Consider the following 26423-nt stretch of genomic DNA (forward strand, 5'->3'; position numbering starts at 1 on the left):
TTTAACGCTTTTGCGGTTGTATCTTAGGGTGGTATTCGATCTGTCCAATTTCTTTGTCCAATGTGTATTGCGTCTCACATTTTGTTTTAATGAGAGAGTGAGACGTATTGATTGATATTCGACAGGTGGAATACCACCCTTATAGAAGGAAGGTTATTAAAATTTAGTTAACAGTACAGACACTAACCTCGTACGCCCTGAAAACGGTAACTCTATTCCCTCCATAGTAGTCACTCCTTTCCACGCTGTCCATGTAAGCGTCGACCCAGTAGAGCCACTTATTGGTCAAGTCCAGCGTGAGCGCCGTGGGGTACACCAGGCGCGACGCCGCCAGGTCCGCGGCCGCGCCGCCCCACAGCTCCGTGCGGACTACGCGGGCAGGTGAGCCGCCCCACACGGACCAGAATATGAAGCTGGAATGGAAAACGCGATTTCAATAATAGAAAAAATATTTGTAAGGGTTGTATTTCACCTGTCCGATGTGTATTTACATCTCAATATTTTGCTTAGTGGTAGAGTGAGACGCAATGCACATTGGACCGAGATTTTGGACAGGTGGAATACCAACTAAAGAGACTAGTTTCAGTAGTAGGTAGTATTCTGCGAGGGTGGCATAGGGTCGACGGCTAGCGTCCGGAATATAGTCGGGGGGTCGTGTAGTGAATGACATCAACATAGTGTAGTGTTTTATTTACACCGACCACCGTTAAACATCGGGCATACTAAGAACAGGAATGGGCCTAGAACGGACCCTTGAGGCACTCCAAGAGCTATAGATCAACCAGCTGATCGGTTTTTATTATAACTACTCGCGGTGAGTTCTATCCAAAAGATACACCGAGACAAGGTTAGGGCACCATTCACTATCCTCTAAGGATTGATTTCATTTTTAATTTCTCATGACCACACAATCAAAAGCCTTTGATAGATCGAAAAGTGAGATATATTGGTAGTGACCCATGAGGTTGGTTATCGTTCTGCTGGGGCGGCGTAGGGTCGATGGCTAGCCCGCGGAGCTTAGCCAAGGAGTCCTGCAGCAGGCGGCAGTGCGCCAGGTCGCGCGAGCACACGAACATGGCGCCCGCCGCGCCGTCCACCAGGTACCAGGCGCCCGACACCCAGTCCAGCGCCATGAAGCTTACCGCTGAAACAAAATTATAGAGTAACCCCCTTATTCATAAACGCGCTACAAACCTCAATTTACTTATAACAGTTTGTCTTTATCTGACCTTTTGACTTATGTATTTGTAAGAACATAATTTAACTAAATCAGGCCCGAAAAGTTTTATGAATAAAGGGGTAGGTATGTAACTAAATATTCTTCATTTCACCGCAAAAGATAACAAAATGAGTAACAAATTTACAATTTAAATAAAGATAACAACAGGCATATATGAAGAATATCTGGGATACCGAGCTTTGCTCGGAAAACATATAAAAACTCAAAAATGCGCGTTTTCCCAGATAAGACCTAGCTAGATCGATTTATCGCCCCCGAAAACCCCCATATAACAAATTTCATCGAAATCGTTAGGGCCGTTTCCGAGATCCCCGAAATATATATATATATAAATAAATAATCAAGAATTGCTCGGTTAAAGGTACGACAGATAATGAGGATAGACAAATATTATAGATATGTTGCAGATAGTCTCTAGTAGTAGGCACTTACAGTCAACAGAAGGGAACAGCGTCGGCGGCTCCCGCTGCCACTTCTTCGAGAAGTCATCGACGGACACGCACATTATGCCAGAGCGGCTGAGGTTGTGGTGAACGTAGCAGAAAGACCTGGAAAATAACATGTTTTGGTTACTAGTTTTTATAGTCATTACGGACAAATCTATTTCTTATCATCATCTTCCTCGCGTTGTCTGGCTCATGGGAGCCTGGGGTCCGCTAGGCAACTAATCCCAAGAATTGGCGTAGGCACTAGTTTTTACGAAAGCTACTGCCATCGTACCTTCCGGCCCAGAGGGTAAATTAGGCCTTATTGAGATTAGTCCGGTTTCCTCACGATGTTTTCCTTCACCGAAAAGCAACTGGTAAATATTAAATGATATTTCGTACATAAGTTCCGTAAAACTCATTAGTACGAGGCGTACGAGCCATGGTTCGAACCCGCGACCTCCGGATTGAAACTCGCACGCTCTTACCGCTAGGCCAGCAGCGCTTTTCAGGACAAATCTATTTCTTATATATTTCCAAAATAGAAATACCACCTAAAATTTGACAAGGCTCCGATGGCCGGTGGTGACTGTATTTGAATTAGCGTCTACAGCATTCATGGCTAACGTCATAACTCCTAGACCATTAAGTTTCATTAGCTATTGCTCGAATTTCTCGATTATATAACTCAAAAGCCAGGAAAATAAAAACTAAATATCTCCATGGAAGTGCGATGAAAAGCTTATTTCAATCATAAATTACCTGTTAGAATAATCGAAATCCATAGCCTTATCACTATCAGAGATGCAGGTTCGTCTATTTGGTTTTCTACCTTTTACATACGAAAACAAACTATCTAACCTATATTTAACTACACGGGTCTACCTTAAATTCCGACGTTTCAGTTGAGTTGTACCAGCTGTGGTCACGGAATTTAAGGTAAAAATTATATCGCGGTAGACCCGTTTGTGTAATTAAATATGTGTACAAAACGCGAGAGTTTAAAGTGTTGAACTGCCTGCCTGTTTGAATAGTCGAAGTCCATGGCCTTAACTTGCAGCGCCGGCAGCGTGAGGTTCTCCTTCTTAGGCGGAGCGTGCCCGTCGGGCCAGACACGAGATATACCCTTCTGAGTGATCACCAGCAGAGATGCTGGCTCGTCCGGTGGATCTGAAACATGTTATATTTGGACTTCAAAAATATCCTGACGCTTTGTTAAGAGATAATACTTAACGCCACTTGCAACATCCCGATTAACCGGTTAAACCGTTGACACAGAGTCAAATAGGGTATTATACTGTATTTAAAATAAATTATTTTACACCATGCATGAAATAAAGCACCAGATAATTATTAGAAAAACACATATAGGAGTTATTTTGAAACACAAGTTCTATTTAATGCGATGGTGGCCTAGCGGTAAGAGCGTGCGACTTTCAATCCGGAGGTCGCGGGTTCAAACCCCGGCTCGTACCAATGAGTTTTTCGGAACTTATGTACGAAATATCATTTGATATTTACCAGTTGCTTTTCGGTGAAGGAAAACATCGTGAGGAAACCGGACTAATCCCAATAAGGCCTAGTTTCCCCTCTGGGTTGAAAGGTCAGATGGCAGTCGCTTTCGTAAAACTAGTGCCTACGTCAAATCATGGGATTAGTTGCTAAGCGGACCCCAGGCTCCCATGAGCCGTGGCGAAATGCCGGGATAACGCCAGGAAGTAGACAAGTTATATTTAATAAATCGGGTAGAAATATAAAAAGTAGGTGAGTTGACCGTGACGTCACGATGTAATGTTTCATATAAATTCCGTATTAGCAAAACGATTGACAGTTCTAAAAAAATAACTGATTTGACTAGTAGGAAAATACCCTATTGTACTGGGAACCATGGTAACTCCAGGTTTAATCGGTTACCCTGAGTTATTGGGATGGTACAAGTGGCGCTTAGTGTGTGGAATTTTATTCGCCCGCTAAGCGTTTGTTCCTGAATTCACAGATGTATGATACATAATTTGAAGGGTAGAACAATGAAATGTAGGTAATAAAAAGTATGTAAAAAATATGACATTATTTAAAAAAAAATACAGATTGTTTCTGCAGGTCACGGTACGCTCGGCAACAAACTACGCCGGGAGCTACTTTCTAGACGTGTGACTAAGGGTTTCCCCACAGCTATCGACGTGGAATCGACTATAGCCGATAAAAAAAAAGCTTTAAGTCTACGCAATAAGAGCGAAAAAAACGTCGACGCATCGGCAGGCGTCGATAAATGTGTGGAGACCCTAAATCTGTTTATGTATAGTATATAAGGAAGCTTCTTTATATAATATTATTTATATTAGACAGTGTAATTTACCGTTAACAGCAATACAAGAGCCGCCAGACAGCTTGTACCCGGGTGCACACAGGCAGGTGTAAGAGCCGGGTGTGTTGCGGCACCATTGTGGACACGTCGCTTCTTGTTGACACTCGTCCAAATCTGTCAAAAGATAAAACGTATGAGGTGTTATACCACAGAATAAATAATAGTACTGCCGTACAGAAACAGGGTGACCACTCTTTACTATAACCAAAATTCCCTGACTTTTCCCGGTTTTCCAGGCATTTTTTCAAGTTTTTCCCTGACCATAATCTTAAATGTAATAAATATAAAATATATAATTGGAATACATTTTTTGAGTTTTTGCAGAATCTGAATAGCTCAGTTGGTAAGAGCGAAAGCATGGTTAGACGGAAGTCGTGGGTTCACATCCTACGTCAGGTGACGTTTTTGTACTGTTTCATTGTATTTATAAATGGGGTTGGCCGGTGGAAGTTCTTAGCAGATGGCGCCATCATAGCTTGCCCCGTCAATCCCTAGAATTGTGTCAAATTTTTGTTTTTTTAATACCCTGGATGCCAGCTCTTTAAGCCAAATCTCATAGAAAAAGGGGCAAGCTATGATGGCGCCATCTAGGCAAACCTTTGACAGTTGCCAACCCCATTGTAATTTGCTATCACAGTTCATACTTACAACAGTTCATACAATTATCCAATAATTCATTTAATTTTTGAGCATTTTTGTTAATAGCTGTACAGAAAAAAACAATAGAAACAGTACCTCTGACTACTGAATTTATTGGATATTAAATGTATCATATAATACAGTGAAACTTGGTTAAGTGGGACCTGGATAAGTGAGAAACCTCTATAGCTGGGACTCATGGTGCGGTCCCGACACTTTAGCACTGAATTACCTCTGTTAGTGAGATAAAACGAACCTCTATAACTGGGATTAGTTGTTGTGATTTTATAGTCACATTTACCTCTATAATTGAGACAGAGAGTGTATTTTACCTCTTTTACTTAGACTATATTTATAATATTACATTTTCCTAATTGTTTTTTTAGAATTTTATACGAATTACCTCTGTATCTGAGATAACGTCAGTCTATGACCTCTCTAACTTGGACTTTATTGATGTATTTCCGTATTCTTACTAACTCTTAGTCTATCCACAAATTCCGCATTTGCTTAATTGTGTCTAAACGACTTCAAGTTTCATTTAGTAACTTTATGTAGTTAAAACTATCGAAACGAAAGCTGAAATCTTGATAAGTAACAAGAATAAACAAATTTTTAATTAATAAATTTCTAAGACGCAATAAAGTCCGTATCAAATTTAATTGAAAAAATCTATCCTTTGGAAAATCATTTAAAATAAATTCAAACAAATATTTAAACAGACTTAAAAATATTTAGGGACAAGGATTATTTTACCTAAACATTTAAAGATAATTACAAAATACCTTATTAACCACCTCTATAACTGAGATATATCCTCTATTCTCACCTCTATTAATGGGACCCTCTGTAAATGAGACAGAAATTTATTTGTACCTGGCTAACTGAGAGCCTGGGTAAGTGGAATACCTCTTTAAGTGAGACAAATCTGCTCGTCCCTTGAAGTGTCACTTATCCAGGTTTCACTGTATAATCCAGCGAGAAATACTAACACTTTATACGAACACTTTATACGGGCCTTAATCGTATTAGTAAGCACTAGACTTCAACGTTTTGCGTATTATGGTACAAAAGCCACGAATTGAGAAACCTAATTTTTTGAAGTCGGTTAAAAATCTTGGGTATAACTGAAACAAAACTACTAGTGTCCGACCGAAACATGTTTTTTTGTCGAAACCGAAAATTTTGTAGACTTGTTAAAATCGTGGAAAAAATGTCATAAAACCGCTTTTATACACAAATTAAGGGGCTTTCAACACCCAATGTCCTTGAAATTGATGTTACTTAATACTTAAGCATTTTATTAACCCGATAAAAAAAACCGGGCAAGTGCGAGTCAGACTCGCGCACGAAGGGTTCCGTACCATAATGCAAAAAATGCCAAAAAAATAACGGTCACCCATCCAAGTACTGACCCCGCCCGACGTTGCATAACTTCGGTCAAAAATCACGTTTGTTGTATGTGAGCCCCACTTAAATCTTTATTTTATTCTGTTTTTAGTATTTGTTGTTATAGCGGCAACAGAAATACATCATCTGTGAAAATTTCAACTGTCTAGCTATGACGGTTCGTGAGATATAGCCTAGTGACAGACGGACGGACAGCGGAGTAATAGGGTCCCGTTTTACCCTTTGGGTACGGAACCCTAAAAATAATAGGGAGTACTTATTACTGCAATGTTCTGCTGCCAGAGTGCAGCACTAGTGCACATACTAAACCATAAGAGTAACATATACATACAAGGCCTTAAACAATTTTTTGATATAAAATAATAACAAAATCTATTACAACTTGGTAATCTGTTTTTCCAATAACGCAGCTTCTTTGGCAGCTCCTTCGAGAATTTTTCGCCTTTTTGTTTCTAGTTCTCTATTTCCGCAGTTTTTCTTTTTTCTGCTCTGATTTTCGCCTCTGGACTTAAATTTCTCATCTTTTTGTGTAGCTCCTCCGTGTACAAGGAGTGAGCATTACGAGCCGCGTGGATAATTTTTTTTTCAATATTTATTTTGTCTATACCGCCGTGGTAGGATAAAGCATTACCTATTATTAACCTATTTAGCGGCAGACGTACGACCCCAATATCATAGAAAACCGCAAATCGATGTACAGGTTAGCCGTTTGGCACACGCATACTAGAGATAAAAAAAAAATTTTTGACCCGCAGTTCCTAAAAAAAATTCCATAGGAGGGAAGTGCGGAGTCATTGTTTTATATTTTATGAGAAAAAAAAATTTTTAGAAACCAATCGTGTATGGTATTATATGAAGGAGATTTTTGAGGCCATTCTAAAAATATACCACATCATTTCATTTCAGCCATTTTTTTTAAATTAAAACAAATAATTTTAAAACATACTTGGTTTGGGCTCCTCCAGATACGATATGGCTTATTTTTTTTGTACAATATACCACTGATACGTGATATCCTCATATCTAACCCCAAAAAAATAATTTCATTTAGTTTTTTTTTTTCATTATTACATAGTGACACAGTACTACTTCAGTACCTATTTTACGATACTTATGGAACTGTACTGCAGATACGGTAAATATTAATCATAAAATGATACGTAATATCCATATATCCAACGGGAAATACCTCTTTACTGCGCCTTTTCATCAATTGGTGTAGTTTCGTTTAGTTTTTCATACAAAACTATACCAGCTGATGAAAAGGCGCAGTAAAAGGGTTAAAGAGGTACTCCCCGTTGGATATATGGATATTACGTATTATTTTATGATTAATATGCACCGTATCTGCAGTACAGTTCCATTAAGTCTCGTAGAATAGGTACTGAAGTAGGACTGTATCACTTAGTATTATTGAAAAATTAAAAAAAAAATACTAAATGAAATTATTTTCAAAATTGCTTTATTAGGGTTAGATGTCACGTATCATTTGTGGTATATTGTACAAAAAAAAATCAGCCATATCGTATCTGGAGAAGCCCAAACTTGGTATGTTTTGAAAATTATTTATGTTTTAATTTAAAAAAAATGGCTGAAATGTAATGATGTGGTATAGTTTTAGAATCGCCTCAAAAAGCTTTTTCATATGATACCATACACGATAGGTTTCTGAAAAAAAAATATTTCTTTCCCATACAAAAAAAAACAATGACTCAGCACTCCCCTCATAAGGGAAATATTTTTAGGAACTGCGGGTCAAAAATTTTGTTTTGACCTCTAGTATGCGTGTGCCAAACGGCTAATCTGTACATCGTTTGCGGTTTTTTAAAGTGAATTAGCACATTCACTGCCCCCGACGCAAATGTGCGTCCACTGTCATACAAGTTTGTCCCTAGGCCACGCCCCCTGGCAGTGAATGCGTTAGACTAATTGACCGTTGTTCTGTAGAAAGCGACCAACTTTTTATTTTTGTCAAAGTGACTTACACCCTAACTCAGTAGCTTTGGTCGCTTTCTGCATTGATAAAAAAATTGAGTTGGTCGTTTTCTGCATAACTACGGTCAATTATAGTAGATATATAATGTTTGCAGATGGTAAAATTAATTAAAAAAAATATTTTATTATGTACAGTCACCTGCAATAATATGTTACTCTTCGAAGGCCGCAAATATATGTGACACGCTCTTATGGCTCTACAAATAAAATCGCGTCTGATATTTTTGCGTCCTTCGTTGTGTAACATATTATTGCAGGTGACTGTACATACAGAGACAATTTTTATTCCCTGACCTCCATAAAATTTCCCTGACAATTCCCTGACTTTTCCATGACTAGCGAAATTCCCTGACTTTTCCCGGTTTTCCCGGTTTTCCAGAAAGTGGCCACCCTGAGAAAGGAAACTTCTAACAAAACCGAAGTTTGACAGCGGTTCACGGACTAATCATACTGTCCCTTTCTAATATATGGCACTATCCCTTTCGGCTGTTTAGGGTTGTCAAAATTCAAGCCATTATCTTATCGTGCATGCAAACCGACGTCAAGCTGTGCCAACGCTAATAATTGCTTGGAGCAATGCTGAGCCGAACGGAGCCGAGTTTGCCCACCCTTGTCAACTTTGTTCATATGTGTTTGTAGTATAGCTCGCAGTCGTGTCTGCTTGATAGAAATTAGTTTAGTATGAATTAGCACATTGTTACTGGTGAATTATAAATAAATAATAAAATAAAATTCATTTATTTCGGACCATAGAATCCATATCGTAACATTCGTAACTAAATTACATTAAATTTAAAATAATTAAATTAAAAATTAAAACTTACAACATTGTCAAGATTACAATTAAAATAAATTAAATTACAATAAATTACAACCACATAAAATTTAAAAATTTATACAAATAAAAATATTACAATAAAACTAAATATATTAAATTAAATTAAATTTATTATTGAGGCTAACGTGCATGGAGGACCAGTGTTTCAGAAGGCCGCTGTCCCACCTGTTAGCCACGACGTCCAGGAGGCTGTGGCGGCTGTCGCGTACCCTACCAAGCATCGCGGCGCAACGCTTGCGGAGTGTGGCGTAGAAACCGTCCACGCTCGCATCCGCAAACATCCCGGACGCGCTGCAGTATCGCGGCAGCCGCAATAGCACCCTGAACGCATCGTTGTACTGGACCCGCAGAGCATTTAGCGATCGCTGGGTATATCTGGTCCATAGGCTGCAGGTATACAGCGTTGTACAGTACGCTCTAAACAGAGTTATTTTTACTTGGGGTGTACATCGGTGAAACCTGCGCGCTATCATATTGGCTCTCATCGCTAATGCTCTGCGTTCCCTTTCGATGTCGGCATCGTCGCGCAGATCTTCGGTTACCAAATGCCCTAGGTATTTGAAGGTCGTCGCCCTCTTCAGTATCTGACCGTTCAGGAGAATGGGAGGTACATACGTTGGGCATTTGTTTCCCGCTTTAAACACCATGTATTCACTTTTGAGTTATCCATAACTCGGGTCTCCGGTGCCGTTAAGTTAAGATATAAAATTCTTACAGTAGCGGTCGCTATGCGCTTAGGGAGCCTTGTAAAAAATAAGGAAAGAATGGAAGGATTCGCACGGGTACCTAATGATTCTCCGTTAAACTTTTAGCAGATCATCGATTCGCCGACAACGATTCGCCGAACATCGTTTCGCAGAGTCATTTATTTGTCAATGTAACTTCTGGTCAACTAACGTTACGTAGACTCTTAGTTCACATACCGTTCAGTTTGCTTCTGTGTAAATTCGCAGAACTATTATTGGACGATTTCCATTTGGCAGAGTAATCATTTCGTTTAAGCAATGTTTAGTCAAATAACGTTTCACATTTTACATATAAGTCGTTATTTTCGAAACAAAAGAATGAAATAAAATATGATCATTTTTTAAGTAAATGCGTTAAGTAGGTATATGTATATAAAGTTACGAAGAAGGGTTAGCGAATATGTAGTGTCAAACTCGTGGTAAGGCTACAGTTGCACTTCATGAAATTGGTGGCTTTCAGGAGGAAATGCTTGAGTTACTTTAGAAAATACCGAAATCATAATACACATGCCTTTAAAAATTGAGGGGTTCCGTCAATTTCTCATGGATTACAACATCAGATCAGAACCAAAATTATTATGGGAATACCTCGCAGGTAACTTTTTTCAAACAAAAAAAGAATAACTCAAATCGGACCATGGGTGCTGGAGTAATCGCTAAACATACTACTTTAAAAAATCATCATAATTATCATCAACAATCATCATCATCAGGTGCACTTCATCAATAATTGAAATCTCACCTTATTTTATATATTTTTTTAGCATTAGAAAGAAGGTAATTAAGTGACGTTGACATGTCTATTAATTGAAAAACGCTTTTTAAAAATCAGTAACTAAGTATTACTTATGAAAGCAGAAGAATATAAATGATCGTATTAGATTCGTGAATGTTACATATTTGCCATGACTTATTTTTAAAAAGAGTTTTTCAATTAAAAGACACGTCAAGATTGTTTACCTTTTTTCTAATGCTAAATAAACGAACATTCAATATTAATGCCAAATGAACATTCGACCTATTGTGTTTCGACCAATGGTTTCTCGGGTAATTATGACAGTTACTAAATGATTATTCTACGAATAGTAAATATGCGTATCAATGTTCTGCTTATTGACTACTCTCGCAAACGACTATTATGCGTAACGAGATTCGGCGAATCGTTACTCTGCCAAACAACCCGTCTGCGAATCGTTGTAGGCGAAACAAAAATCGGCGTATTTTTTTTCCGAATATCAATAGGGCACCGATTCGCACACTTCTGGTAAGCTTCCGTAACTCAATTGATTTAGGGTCGGTTGCACCTAACTGTTCGTATCGTTAAAGAGTTCGCTAATTTTTTATGTATGGAAAGTTTCATAGTAAAGCGCCGGAGCGCGCCGTCTGACGTTGATCAGTCTGTCAAAATGTGGTTGGTGGCCCTTAGAGCGACCGGATCGGTGTTCCGAAAGGTGGCCAGTTCTTGCCGGAACGGTATTTTTTTTCCTTTCTCTTTAAATATAAATGATATACTTATGTGTTAGTTTGTAGCAAATTACTAGTCTAAATAGTTTTATTTAAACTAGTAATTAGAACAACATACCTTCGCATTTCCCATTGACGTGCTGATAACCATCCTGACAATAGCAGGCCAGTCCTTCGTGCGTGGGTCTACACCCCTCTGCGCATTTCAGCGGGCCGCATTGGGCTTTCGTGACTGGAACAAAAATATAGTCTGTATCTTTAGGTATTTAAATATAATCAAACAATCTGTAAATTTTCGGGTAGTTATAACATTAATTGGTTAACCAACCAAATACAAAACCGCCTGGATCAGTGACTGAATGACTTGACTTTAACCTACATTATTTAATCATGTAATGTTTTCATCTACCCTCAACTGGGTTAAGGAGCCATTTGAGGGTTGAGGGTAATTTCATTATTTCATTTAGGGTTTACTTTCATTTGAATACCTAAAGATACAGTATAGGTATGTACATGGTCGAATAAAACATGGTCTTCTATTCCCAGAGTGACACAGGCCTACGTCACAATAACATGGCCGCTATATATAGCGCTATCGCATATTATCTTATAGCGCTGTCGCATGATGACGTAGGCTTGTGTCAGTTAGGTGACCTAGAAAAGACGGGAATAGAGTACCAGGCGGAGTATATTATTATACCATGGGTATGTACATTGAAATTATGCTAGTAGATTTCTTGTACAAAACAATAAATATTATGAGGAATTGTTGAGACTGTATTAAGCCTTTATAAGGCAGAGGGAATATATTTCCCACCTGATTTTGCACTTTATTTCAAAGTAATAGGGTTCAATTTTGCATAATTTCTGGCACTCTTATGCCTTATAAAGGGTTAAGAGTAATCGCAGTTGTCCCACTCGTCTGAACCGTCGCAACTGTCACGCGCCGCGTCGCCTAGGGGTGTCACACACAGTGTTGTTAAGATACTAGTCTACTCACAGTTGTCACAGATGTCCCACTCGTTTGAACCGTCGCGGCAGTCGCGTATGGAGTCGCAAAACGACCGTATATAGGGACGCACTCGAAAACTCCGCTTAGGGGTGTCACACACAGTGTTGTTAAGATACTAGTCTACTCACAGTTGTCACAGATGTCCCACTCGTCTGAACCGTCGCGGCAGTCACGTATCGAGTCGCAGAACGACCGTATAGGGACGCACTCGAACACCCCGCCTAGGGGTGTCGCGCACCGCGCCGTGTTGTTTGGACATTTGAACTCCTTCTGGCCTGTAATAAATATAACAAAGTAAAAATGCAAAATACATTGGGGCTTAGAAACTGCGCCTGAAACGGTTGGCCTTAGTCACGTATGGATTTTAAATATGATAGCACGCAGTGCAATAAGATTCGCATATTTAACCATTTTACTTCCAAGTCCGTACGATTTTGCCCAGTTGCATTGCAGCCTATTTCAGTATGTAAATGCTGCAAAAGTCCTTACGCCCTCAAGTGACTACGTGCTTCAATAATGACAGCTCGAGGGTGCAAATACGAAGGCAATAAGTATTAAGTATACGCCATTCATACAACCAAAATTCTTCACCAATATGGCGAAGGTCTACCGGAAAGGCGGTTCAATTCTATTGTAATAATACCTAATACCTACTTAAAGGACGGCCTCTGGCTGCAGGGCGAAGCGTCTGTCAGTTGAGACACTACAAGCTTACACGTGAAGGGGTCCTCGTCGGAGTCGTCCCGCTGGCCGCAGTCCGTGTCACCGTCGCAGCGCCACGCGGCCGGTATGCAGCGGCCGGTGGCGCAGCGGAACTGCCCCTGGCTGCAGGGCGAAGCGTCTGTCAGTTGAGACACTACAAGCTTACACGTGAAGGGGTCCTCGTCGGAGTCGTCCCGCTGGCCGCAGTCCGTGTCGCCGACGCAGCGCCACGCGGCCGGTATGCAGCGGCCGGTGGCGCAGCGGAACTGCCCCTGGCTGCAGGGCGAAGCGTCTGTCAGTTGAGACACTACAAGCTTACACGTGAAGGGGTCCTCGTCGGAGTCGTCCCGCTGGCCGCAGTCCGTGTCACCGTCGCAGCGCCACGCGGCCGGTATGCAGCGGCCGGTGGCGCAGCGGAACTGCCCCTGGCTGCAGGGCGAAGCGTCTGTCAGTTGAGACACTACAAGCTTACACGTGAAGGGGTCCTCGTCGGAGTCGTCCCGCTGGCCGCAGTCCGTGTCGCCGTCGCAGCGCCACGCGGCCGGTATGCAGCGGCCGGTGGCGCAGCGGAACTGCCCCTGGCTGCAGGGCGAAGCGTCTGTCAGTTGAGACACTACAAGCTTACACGTGAAGGGGTCCTCGTCGGAGTCGTCCCGCTGGCCGCAGTCCGTGTCGCCGTCGCAGCGCCACGCGGCCGGTATGCAGCGGCCGGTGGCGCAGCGGAACTGCCCCTGGCTGCAGGGCGAAGCGTCTGTCAGTTGAGACACTACAAGCTTACACGTGAAGGGGTCCTCGTCGGAGTCGTCCCGCTGGCCGCAGTCCGTGTCGCCGTCGCAGCGCCACGCGGCCGGTATGCAGCGGCCGGTGGCGCAGCGGAACTGCCCCTGGCTGCAGGGCGAAGCGTCTGTCAGTTGAGACACTACAAGCTTACACGTGAAGGGGTCCTCGTCGGAGTCGTCCCGCTGGCCGCAGTCCGTGTCGCCGTCGCAGCGCCACGCGGCCGGTATGCAGCGGCCGGTGGCGCCGCGGAACTGCCCCTGGCTGCAGGGCGAAGCGTCTGTCAGTTGAGACACTACAAGCTTACACGGGAAGGGGTCCTCGTCGGAGTCGTCCCGCTGGCCGCAGTCCGTGTCGCCGTCGCAGCGCCACGCGGCCGGTATGCAGCGGCCGGTGGCGCAGCGGAACTGCCCCTGGCTGCAGGGCGAAGCGTCTGTCAGTTGAGACACTACAAGCTTACACGTGAAGGGGTCCTCGTCGGAGTCGTCCCGCTGGCCGCAGTCCGTGTCGCCGTCGCAGCGCCACGCGGCCGGTATGCAGCGCCCTGTGGCGCAGCGGAACTGCCCCTGGCTGCAGGGCGATGTGTCTGTGGCGTTTGCGGCATCGGAGTGGCTTAGGTGCTCTGGAAGGAAATAAGTGTCATTAGTCCTCATGATATTTCTTTAGTAAGGTCCCGTCTGGAAACCGACACATTCATTCAGGTATTGATCCAAGCGGACACCAAGAACAGCGGAAATTCAGAGAACTTAGTCATACTGCAAAAATTAGTCATAATTCACTGTTTCAGTTCGCAATAGAGATGTGCGCCGATGGCAAAATCATCGGCGGCGGCGTCCGATGATTTCTTGACCGGCGGCGGCGGCGTGATCGGCGTGAAATCGGCGTGGCATAGTTTTTGATACTGCATGAGAACGTGGCTGTAGAAACTCTACATTAAAGCCTTCTGACATTTCTCAAAACATATTATAAGTGTTTTCTAAATTATTGCCGAAAATTATATCCCATCATGTCACTTGGCAACCATTTATTACCAATACCAACCTAACGGTTACCAACGGTATGTTTGAATATTAAAATAAAAAGGATACTTTAAAACGCTACATTTTAGGCAGTATTTTTACTTTATAAGCGGAATACAAATAAAACACAAAAAAAAAAATTATATGTTAAGTCTTAAATCTATATTGACTTTTCCCAGCCGCTGTCGCCTTACCTAGGATTTGTTACGAAACAATGATGAACTACATACTTTACATTTGTCTGAACTGAAGTTTAACAGAAATGTATGTTAGAATAAAGGTGTCATCGTTTTCGAAAGTAAACGATGGCAGTGGCAGGTTGATTCGCTCAACAGAATGTCTTTGAAGTGTCCCGTTTTATGGAATATTAAGGTCTACTTTGTTTTCTTTACTGCTAGCTTAGTGATGATACTTGGTGATTTAAATTCCTATAAGTAGGTATAATTGTTAAGGTATAGCTCATTAATCATTACGAAGCTTTAACCTGACTTTTATAATTTTGATTGAAATATATATTGTCAAGTAAAAGAAACTAATAATCACCATAAAATGACTAAGAATTGATGGTGTGTAATTTCAAATGAAATTGTATATTATGTGATCAATAAATCAAATCATGTCTATCATATGATGACCCTTAAGGTGACAGTCTATTTCCAACGACAGCAGCACTACCATTCATTTTACTATAGAAATTGACAATAACACCGACGCGTTCGTACTAGTTGTGCAGCTGCGGTCAGAAATGGAATGTTACCCTTATGCGTATCACCAGCATCACACGAGAAATCATAAAATATGCAATTATAATCGTGGTGACAGCTTGCTGGTGATTCTATGAAGAAAATAGCATGTTTCTGTCCTAGGATATGAACCTGCTAATTTCTTGACTTTAGTTCACTGATTAAATTGTCAATCAAGAGACTATTGATGTAAAACAAAATGCGTTCTACAAAAAAGCTGTGCGATAAAATATCAATTAATAACCTGAGATCCAGAAACTAGATCTTGTTTATAACGCTAAATCGTTATCACGGCTAACACCGCAACGACAAAAATGATGCTAATTTGGTTCACTGGCAAATAATAAGCGAAAAAGCATAAGGATCTTTAAATTATACCTCTGACACTATCTACTCACTACGCAACATGGAATAAGACACGATAGGTATAAAAAAATCCCACGCCGATTATACGCCGGTCAAATTTATCGGCGGCGGCGGCGTGGAAAAATCATCGGCGGCGGCGGCGCGGCGGCGCGGCGCACATGTCTAGTTCGCAATAGGCCTGATGAAGGAAGATGAGTCTGATCGGCTGGTGTACCGTATAGAAAAATACATACCGCAGTGTATATCGTCCGTGCCGTCGTGGCAGTGATCGCGCGCGTCGCAGCGCCACGCAACGGGCACGCAGCGGGCCCGTCGTGTGACAGGGGCTACGTACCGCAATGTATCTCGTCGGAGCCGTCGGGGCAGTGGTCGCGCGCGTCGCAGCGCCACGCAGCGGGCACGCAGCGGGAGCCGTCGCGGCAGAGGAACTGGCCCGGCCCGCAGGAGATGAGGCCGTCCTCGGTGCCCAGCGAGGGGAATGTTAACTCCTCGCCTGGTATACCTGACAGGGGCTACGTACCGCAGTGTATCTCGTCCGAGCCGTCGGGGCAGTGGTCGCGCGCGTCGCAGCGCCACGCAGCGGGCACGCAGCGAGAGCCGTCGCGGCAGAGGAACTGGCCCGGCCCGCAGGAGATGAGGCCGTCCTCGGGGCCGAGCGAGGGGAATGTTAACTCCTCGCCTGGTATACCTGGAACGATGTATGACTAATAAATGTGATGTCTTTGTTTCATTTTTATGATATAGTTTCATTCATATATTTTATGAGATACGAGCAGACGAATCGCCTGGTTGCCGGCGGCACCCTAGGTTAGGTTTTTATAATGTGTTTATACGTATATTTTATTGTTTTTTATGTGTCTCTGTATTTTACTTTTATATTCATATTATAAATGACCTAGCCTAAGAAGAAAAATAAATAAATGGATGTCGCAAATACCTAATATCGCAAATGAATTCATAAACAAAGATTTCATCTCCATATTGCCAGCGATAATACTGAGAGGCCGCGAGGTCACCTCCGACTAAAAACAACTGACGTTCTGAAAATACGACAAAAGTATGCTGAAAGGTCAAGGGTACGTGACAAACGCTTGTATATTTTTTCGGTATTGTTTTTAATTTACAGCCAAAATATAATGAATCCCAGAGAAAATCTTTCCGTCTTGATTTGTCGGATATAAATTTAAATATTATAAGACAATGTTACATAGCTCGACTTAACATATTGCTTATAGAATTTTGCCCTTCCCAGGTCCACGACTGCTTCTTCTGACAGTATCTTAAAATCGTCTACATGCCCTGTGTATCTTGTAAGGATGATATGGTTGATGCTCCTGTGCCCCATTTGTACAGTCAGCACAGCAGCAATAGTTTCTAAGCGGGCGAGGTGTTCAAAATAATCTAGACGCGACTTTATTGTTTAGAGAATCAGAGCACGTCAAGGTAATTTTAACACCTCGCCCGCTTAGCAACTTCTGCTTCTGACGTACCAGTAGTGGCCACAGTTACACCCGGCGGGGTTCCTTGAAGCCTGCTGGGGGTAGGTACTCGCAGGTGAAGAGCAGAGAAGTATAAAATATTAACCGGGGTGGGGCGGTTCCGTGGGAATCTTCCGAATCCTACAGCGGAACAGGCGACGAAACAGAAAACTCTGCCGCTAGAATGATTCATATTTAGCTTTTAAGATTTTTATTATTGTATGTATGTTAGTTTGTAAGGTATTTACTATGTATCTATGGGTTTCAGTTGCCTGAAAATAAATGATATTTACTTATAGTTATCGACCGGGATATGGACCGTGATTATCTTTTGTATTGTTTTCGAGCTCCCGATATGAGTCTAGTGAAGCTAACCGTGAATCATTCAAAACTGTTAAATGATATTTAACAGAAAAAAAAGCCGAGAAAAGTGGCGCTGTCTTGTGTCGGATAGGAGGCCAAGTCTCATTTTGGGTCGCTGAGCCAACAGAGTAAGTAAGTAAGTAAATGGTATTTAACACGTTCCCTGTGCATGCATCATATGTGTAGCATTTTAGGGTGCATATGATACGTGCATGCACCACTAATGATGCACGACCCCATATAAACTTAAAGCATTGCCAAAATTTACACGTGTGAGCTAGGTATTTTTTATTTGCATCAAAAGGTTCACAGCCAGTATGTGCATGCAAATAAAAAAGACCTAGCTCACACATAAACATTTATCTTATCTTATCTTATCACGTGTAAATTTTGACAATGCTTACGTTTATATGGGGTTGTGCATCATTAGGGCATGCACGTATCATATGTACCCTAAAATGCTACACATATGATGCATGCACAGGGAACGTGTTAATTTAATGAGTATGGATCTATGAATTACCGCTATTGGTTCCAATAGATTAGATGCATCCTACATTGTGTCCTTGCTTATCAGTAAGGTCAGACACATGCGGATTTTTTTCAGGATGTTGCATTGAATGCTTGAATGTATGTGATTATTGCATTATATAATAGGAATACTTGTAAATTAGCGTCTATATTTGTCCAGTCCGTTTACAAAATTTAAATCTAATCAATATTTGTCTAGATATATTTACTAGTGGCTCTGTGAGCTGTAGACCTCGCGAGCATAGCTTATTGGGACCGTGCACGATGACAGCGCTACTACAGCGGTTTGATCAATCACTAATACGAAATTTTTAATTTATTAAAAAAAATACGAAGTTTATGTGAAAAAAAAATACAAAAAGTTATGTCTTACTGGGGATCGAACCCAGACTTTCGGTGTGAAAATAAAAAAGCGAATGTTTGCAAAATGCGCCATGATACTACTTAGCTAGGCTGACGAAATTCGGCTACTCATTCTCGAGTAAAAACTAAATATCTAAATACCGCCTAAACCAGCAATACAATTCTTCTGAATTTTTTGCCATTTACTATGTAAATATGTGTCAAAAAGAAAATACTCTTATTGACCGAAGCGTAGCGAAGGTCTACGTTTTGACTCGGGCATTTTGCTTTCGTATGTCCGTCCGGATGTTCTCTACAGGTCACAATTCTCAACCGATTCTCGTGAAATTTTGTGACCAGATTCTATGATTAAATATCGATACGACTATTTGTTTAAGCGCGAGGTATCACGATTCCTCCATTTTTGAAAATTTCCAAAAACCGGATTGACAAAAAATTGTATTTATTCATAGAATCTGGTCACAAAATTTCACGAGAATCGGTTGAGAATTGTGACCTGTACAGGAGAACATCCGGACATACAAAAGCAAAATGCCCGAGTCAAACCGTAGACCTTCGCTACGCTTCGGTCAACTAGTGGCTCTGTGAGCTGTAGACCTCGCGAGCAGAGCTTGAAATAACATGGTGCTAAGAGCTTTAAATACACCGTGTTTTTTTTGATTTCCGTTAATTTCAAGGGTGCATTCCTGAGCTTAAATCAAGTAACTTTCTCAAAGACACCGATGTTCTAATTAAGTCCATTTCGGAGATAATCCATAATTTATTTTTTTACTATAAGGCCTCTACAAGCGTGTACACTTGCCTTAGGACCGGCTTACATATTGATTAGTGTTTAGAATGAGTTCATACATTTGCTACTAAACTTAAGTACAATCTCGGTCGAATGATGTACGAAATGACATTGATATGTCACAGATTTCAATTGTTTGGTTGAGTTAAATGTAATGCCCGTGTTACAACAACGCTATATGCTACATTTAATTACTTTTTAAACAAAAAAAAAAACAAAAAAGAAAACAAAAAAAAAATTTTTTTTTGAAAATTAACTATGCCATTTAGTTCTTATAAACGTACTTAACTATACCCCGAAGTTAACGGAATTCAATAAAAACACGGTGTATAGTAAATTAAAGAAAAACAATACGAAATTTATGTGTAAAAAAATACAAAAAGTTATAATATCCCAGCATACAATTACTGGGGATCGAACCCAGACCCTCTGTGCAAACAGAAAAAGCGAACGTTTACAAACTGAGCCAAATAGTTCTTAGATGGGTTGACGAAATTTAGCTACTCCTTCTCAAATTAAAATTAGTTAAAATTAAATATCTAAATACCGCCTAAACCAGCGATAATTTTTTTCTGCATTTTTTGCTATTAACTCTGTAAACATGTTTCAAAAAGAAAAAAGTCTTATGATATCGATACGACTATTTGTTTAGGCGCCAGGTATCACGACTCCGCCATTTTTAAAAATTTCCAAAAACCGGATTGACAAAAAAATTTTATTTAGTCATAAAATTCGGTCACAAAATTTCACGAGAATCGGTTAAGAATTGCGACCTGTAGAGGAGAACATCCGGACATACGAAAGCAAAATGCCCGAGTCAAAACGTAGACCTTCGCTTCGCTTCGGTCAATTATATACCTAGGGCGGTAAAGTAAGAAACAAACACTAGTACTACTACTACTAAACCATATTAAACCCATACTGTTTATTTGACTAACAAACTCACATAAACTATAACCATCTGCGCAGGAGTTTATGTGGGCACATAGATCACTTGCGTACTAGACGAAGTATGCAAGACTACTCGTGGTCGTCACACATTTGCTGTTCTAACTAAATTATATCTCCCTCTCGTCATGAAAAACGTCGTCCGTTAGATTGTTAGATTCATTCAAACACGACTCTTGCTCCTACCAAACCATATTAATATAGTACATCGGTTCCTCACTCTGCGGCCCTGAACACCGGCATCTTGGGCCTTGCCCCGCTGCCGACGGCACCCTAGTTTAGGTTTTTCACAATATGTTTATATGTATTTTTTATTGTTTTTTGTGTTTTTGTATTTTACTTTTATATTAATGTTATAAAACTTATAAATGATCTAGCCTAAGAAGAAAAATAAATAAATCTGTTAATACCCATACTGTTTATGTTACTAGCATACAAACATAAACTAGAACCATCTCCGCAGAAGTGCGGCGGAGTGTCTAAGACGTCTCGCGCGGTTATAGACATTGGCGCTCCTATACTGATCATCAGTGGGAATGCATTTACGCACAGTGTGTGGGACTCGCCGCTCCTTTCCGGGGGGGGAATTCGGCCCTCATACCCACTAAATCCACTTCGACGTTTCACCCTCTTTGCCGTTGATGAGGGCGCACTGGGATCGAAAACAATCCACTACGGCGCCCTCCGGCTGTCATTGACCCGACGAAGGTTTCCGTTTCTTGTCCTCGTAAACGCATTAGGAACGGAGTCTGTAGACACTAGTCTATGTGCGGGCATGACGTCGCATACGTGTCCCCTCTTATACCCGGAGCCAATCATGCCCTAATAGGTTCGTTGAATGCGAACGGAATTGAAACAACAGATCTGTATGCATTATTTATACTATAACTTATAAGGTAAACCCGGCCACTAGGCTGTAATGCTTTTTAATAAAAGTTATTCAGCAAGAGTTTAGTTGATTTCTAGGTACAAGCTTTCGATACAAATGTTACCTATTATGATACCATAACATAATTTTATGAAATCAGAAATCATTGCATTTATTCGTGATAAACTATAACATACACAATTATACAACAACAAATAAATTTAAACATAAAACTAGTAGTTCGCCCCGAACTGAGAACTCGCAGTTAAGGCGCTCTTATACTTGAGTTTTACGTTTTCAAGGGGGTGAAGCAGACGCGTGGTAGAGCGGGCAGGCGGGCGCCCCGCGCGGCGCACCGCACCATTCCCGCGCAGCACGTCTACGTCCTTATTCTGACGACATCGGTATTCTGAATTGTCAGTTCCGGGATTTTTAGTTCGGCAATAGGGGATATTACTGCAATGTTCTGCCGCCAGAGTGCAGCACTACCGACTCAGTAAATTTATAGACTAACTTATACATACTGTGCCTTAATTTGTTTTTTGACAAGTTTTCACAGACAGTAAAATATGACATTGATGCATCAAGGCGGTTTGTTAACAAGGGCCTACCGGTAAACGCGAAAATCGAAATTTAGTTATCTGCCTCTTTATCGCTCGAATATGCAAGAGTGATAGAGAGATCAGATAACGAAATTTCGATTTTCTTGTTTCGCGGTAGGCCATGTGATTGACGTGACGTGTGATGTGTCAATGTGGTTTGTTTACTGTATGTGCCACAATGGTGCCACCTACGCAGAGCTTTGCCTAATATTCCCTATTAATATTGAATAAGATTTATTAGTAAATTCGAATTTTGATGAGTACTTAATGAAATTAAAAACCGGAGTCGGACTCGCCCACCGAGCCCACCGAGGGTTCCGTACTTTTTAGTATTTGTTGTTATAGCGGCAACAGAAATACATCATCTGTGAAAATTTCTCTCTCTCTCTATCACGGTTCGTGAGATACAGCCTGGTGACAGACGGACGGACGAACGGACGGACAGCGGAGTCTTACTAATAGGGTTCCGTTTTACCCTTTGGGTAGGGAACCCTAAAAATGGTAGGTAAGACGGTGAGTGTACCTAAATAATTATTAATTATATACAATATGAGTGTATACTTGACTGATCGTGTTTTTGTAAAAATCGATTTCGACTGGCAAAACATATTATTTTTTGGCAACCGGGTTTTTTAACCTAATTAGACCCCGCTGAATCCGAAATTGCCGGTTGCTTGATCGAATTCTTGACTGGAAGTGAGATAGTTGATATTAAAGGTCCCTTTTTTTAGTTTTTCGTAAATAACTCGTAAACGGTGACCAATATAAAAAAAAATTGTTAAACGTTAATAATCGACACAACATATTCAATAAAAAAAGATTAAGTACATTTTTAGCAGGGATCAATATTTAAAAATATAATAAAGAGGGAAAGTTAATATAATAAATTCTAAGGTTCCTTGTTTTTATTTTTTCGTTAATAATTTGAAAAGTATGACTCAAAGCAAAAACAAATTTTACACAAATAATAAACATAAAATTTCCTACAAGAAACATGTAGAACACTTTTCGCTAGGATCAATATTTAAAAAGACAAAGCATCCGGTAAGTCAATTATAATCAATTTTAAAGTCCCTTTTTAGTTTTTTGTAAATAACTCGTAAACGGTGTCCCATAGCACAATAGGTTTTTATGAATAAATAATCTCCATAAAATTTTCTGCAAAAAACATCTGAACACTTTTCTCTAGGATCCATATTTAAAACGATATTAAAGGAAGAAAGTTAATCACATTCAGTTCACAGGTCGCTTTTTTTTCGTAAATAACTCGTAAACGGTTGCAACGGGGGCAGTTGTAAAAAATATTATACGTAAATATTGAACATAAAATTGTCCACAAAAAAGGTTTTGTACACTTTTTCGCTACGATCAATATTTAATGAGGTATTAAAGGGGGTAAGTTAATTATAATCAATTTCCAGGTCCCTATTTTAAGTTTTTCGTAAATGACTCGTAAACGGTGGCCCATAGCAAAATAGGTTCTTAATGTTAATTAACCCCCCTTGGCTAAAAAGTGGCCTCCATGTTTAAAATTCATTTGTTTACGTAAGATGTCCGTCTTTGGGTCACGAATTTACATGTGTGTACCAAATTTCAACTTAATTGGTCCAGTACTTTTGAAGAAAATGGGCTGTGACAGACGGACAGACAGACAGACAGTCGCACGAGTGATCCTATAAGGGTTCCGTTTTTTCCTTTTGAGGTACGGGACCCTAAAAACTAAAAAAAGTGACATGTGAATTGATTGTAATGAACTTTCTTCCTTTAATATCGTTTTAAATATTGATCCTAGAGAAAAGTGTTCAGATGTTTTTTGCAGAAAATTTTATGTAGATTATTTATTCATAAAAACCTATTTTGCTATGGGACACCGTTTACGAGTTATTTACAAAAAACTAAAAAGGGACTTTAAAATTGATTGTAATTAACTTACCGGCTGCTTTGTCTTTTTAAATATTGATCCTAACGAAAAGTGTTCTACATGTTTCTTGTAGGAAATTTTATGTTTATTATTTATGTGTAAGATTTGTTTTTGCTATGAGTCATACTTTTCAAATTATTAACGAAAAAATAAAAACAAGGAACCTTAGAATTTATTATAATTAACTTTCCCTCTTTATTATCTTTTTAAATATTGATCCCTGCTAAAAATGTACTGAATCTTTTTTATTGAAAATTTTGTGTAGATTATTAATGTTTACAATATTTTTTTATATTGGCCACCGTTTACGAGTTATTTACGAAAAACTAAAAAAAGGGACCTTTAATATCAAATATCTCACTTCCAGTCAAGAATTCGATCAAGCAACCGGCAAATTCGGATTCAGCGGGGTCTAATTAGGTTAAAAAACCCGGTTGCCAAAAAGTAATATGTTTTGCCAGTCGAAATCGATTTTTACAAAAACACGAACAGTCAAGTATACACTCATATTGTATATAATTTTTACAAAAATGTGACCAGTCTAAATTATTCAATTTGATTAATTTTATAGCCTTTTAAAATATCATCATCATCATCATTTCAGCCTATATACGTCCCACTGCTGGGCACAGGCCTCCTCTCATGCGCGAGAGGGCTTGGGCTATAGTCCCCACGCTAGCCCAATGCGGATTGGGGACTTCACATACACCTTTGAATTTCTTCGCAGATGTATGCAGGTTTCCTCACGATGTTTTCCTTCACCGAAAAGCTAGTGGTAAACATCAAATGATATTTCGTACATAAGTTCCGAAAAACTCATTCATCATTTTCTCATCATTTTTTAAAATATGTTTACACAATTTATCAATCGTGACTGAATTCCGGATTGGTTAGATGGGTGTGTGCCTTTGCTGCCCAACTTGTTATAAAATGACAATATGACGGACGAATGTCCGAAATGTCACCGTATTTAAGAATTATTTTGCTTTTCTTCGTAAGTATGTTGAAAAACATTGTGTGTATAACATATTTGCATATTTATACTGTGATTACCCATTTTATGAAACGTCCGCTAAACTAGCACAGGTCCGACGCTGACAGTGGTCACGGGCGTACTGGCGTGAGGAATAGGCGCAAGGTATTGCCGCGTAGGGTGTAATTTAGTAGGCAAAATGTTGAATTCATCAAATGATGAATGAAAAAATTAACGTATCGATAAAAGGACAAGCAATAATGAAGATTTACTTAAAAGCTATCGACTGAAGTAAGTTTCATATACATTTTCGTCCTAGTACTTCTAACATAAGGAAATAAAGACAGTGTTAGGCATGTTTTCAACTTAAGATTCTATCGAGAAAATAATGAGCCGTCGTGTTTCTGACAAGCAATAACGTAGTTCAAGGACTGAAGTTATACATACTAGAAAATAATGCATGAAATCCTTGTAAAAGTCTGTAAATATGGTGACAAAAAAGTGCATTTTACTACACACCGCGCCTTAACCAAAAATTATTATAGAACGATTGACTTTGTTGCACCTACTTAGGTATCGTATAGTGCGTCATAAAATAGTAGAAAATAAATGAGAAAGTAGAAAGTGGTGCTTCTATGTAACTCACATTTTTGACGTAAAATGCTTAAGTACACATGGCAACAATTTAGTATGGACATTTTTGAGTTCCATTTTATTCAATTTCTACTATTTCATGTCGCACTATAGGCTGCAATGGATCAAAAATCGCCTGGATTTATTGCAAGGTCTGTGGAGCCCTTGACTGATAGATTTAAGCAAAGAGTAGTATGTATAATATATAGGACAAAGAGAGCCCTCTCGTGGAACTTTGCATCCATTTTGAAGTGCCATCTGTAATTCTTAACCAGAAATATCAACGTCAATATCAGGGGGGGGGGGGGGAGAGGCATAAATAGCGTTGTTCGCAACATATTATGTTGTAGGCATAATATGTTGCAAACGTAAAAAACTTTGACTTTGAAGAAAGGCTTCAGGATATTTATTAATACACGAAAACAGATTAGATACTTTTAACTTGACTGTTGATGTAAAGAAATTACCTATCATACACGGCTGGAATAACACACAATTGACCACGAAACACAATTACACGCAGCAGGTTGTGAATCTACCCGCCATAATTTTTCTAATTTTTTTGGTAATAAAGTTCTCAGCAACTGTGATGTCGTATGAAAACTTTGTTTCTTTTAACATTGTAAAACTGAAAGTATTTTTATTTATCTGAATTATGTCGTAGTACAGACAATAAATGGGGTGTTTTAATAACAAAACTTCCGTGAGTGACCCGTATTAATATATTTAATAAATGGGGTGTTATAATATTTTGAGTTTTATTTGACAAAGTTGTTTTTTGTGACAATCGCCTCCATGGCAACGATTTCCATAAATAATCTGTTCTAACAGATGTTTTTTTGTTTGATCCATGCCTTAGATACAAGACTTTTAAGACGTTCTGACGAATTAAGTGAAGCCATATTAAATAAAAGTTTAGCGTTAAGTAATATAGATGTCGCTATTTTTTCGAATAAAGTTCTTTATATACGACTGTCCCTCCCCTGGATTTAAGTCATCATAGAAATCATAGAGATTAAAATAAACTGTATCTGTGCTAAGCCGAAATATTTCCTGTCAAATGTCAAATACCTATACTAGTAGTTCGCCCCGAACTAAGAACTCGCGGTTAACCAAAAATTATATAGCGATTGACCTTGTTGCACCTACTTAGGTACTCGAATAGTGCGACATGAAATAATAGAAAATAAATGAGGGCGCCACTTTCTACGT

General features: G+C 39.9%; 1 protein-coding gene across 1 annotated transcript in view; it reads right to left on the minus strand.

The window, feature by feature from the left end:
- LOC134800629 (prolow-density lipoprotein receptor-related protein 1-like) overlaps positions 1-26423 on the minus strand; it is a 91105-nt gene that overhangs the window by 58904 nt on the left and 5778 nt on the right. The window contains exons 2-12 of the mRNA XM_063773114.1: positions 16283-16429; positions 16076-16243; positions 12850-14235; positions 12263-12409; positions 11241-11354; positions 4022-4144; positions 2714-2835; positions 2428-2453; positions 1673-1788; positions 958-1144; positions 188-413 (exon numbers count right to left, since the gene is read on the minus strand). Coding sequence (XP_063629184.1) covers positions 188-413; positions 958-1144; positions 1673-1788; positions 2428-2453; positions 2714-2835; positions 4022-4144; positions 11241-11354; positions 12263-12409; positions 12850-14235; positions 16076-16243; positions 16283-16429 — 2762 coding nt within the window. The remainder of the gene's footprint in view (positions 1-187; positions 414-957; positions 1145-1672; positions 1789-2427; positions 2454-2713; positions 2836-4021; positions 4145-11240; positions 11355-12262; positions 12410-12849; positions 14236-16075; positions 16244-16282; positions 16430-26423) is intronic.

The sequence above is a fragment of the Cydia splendana genome, chromosome 20, assembly GCF_910591565.1.
Source record: "Cydia splendana chromosome 20, ilCydSple1.2, whole genome shotgun sequence".
Taxonomy (NCBI): domain Eukaryota; kingdom Metazoa; phylum Arthropoda; class Insecta; order Lepidoptera; family Tortricidae; genus Cydia; species Cydia splendana.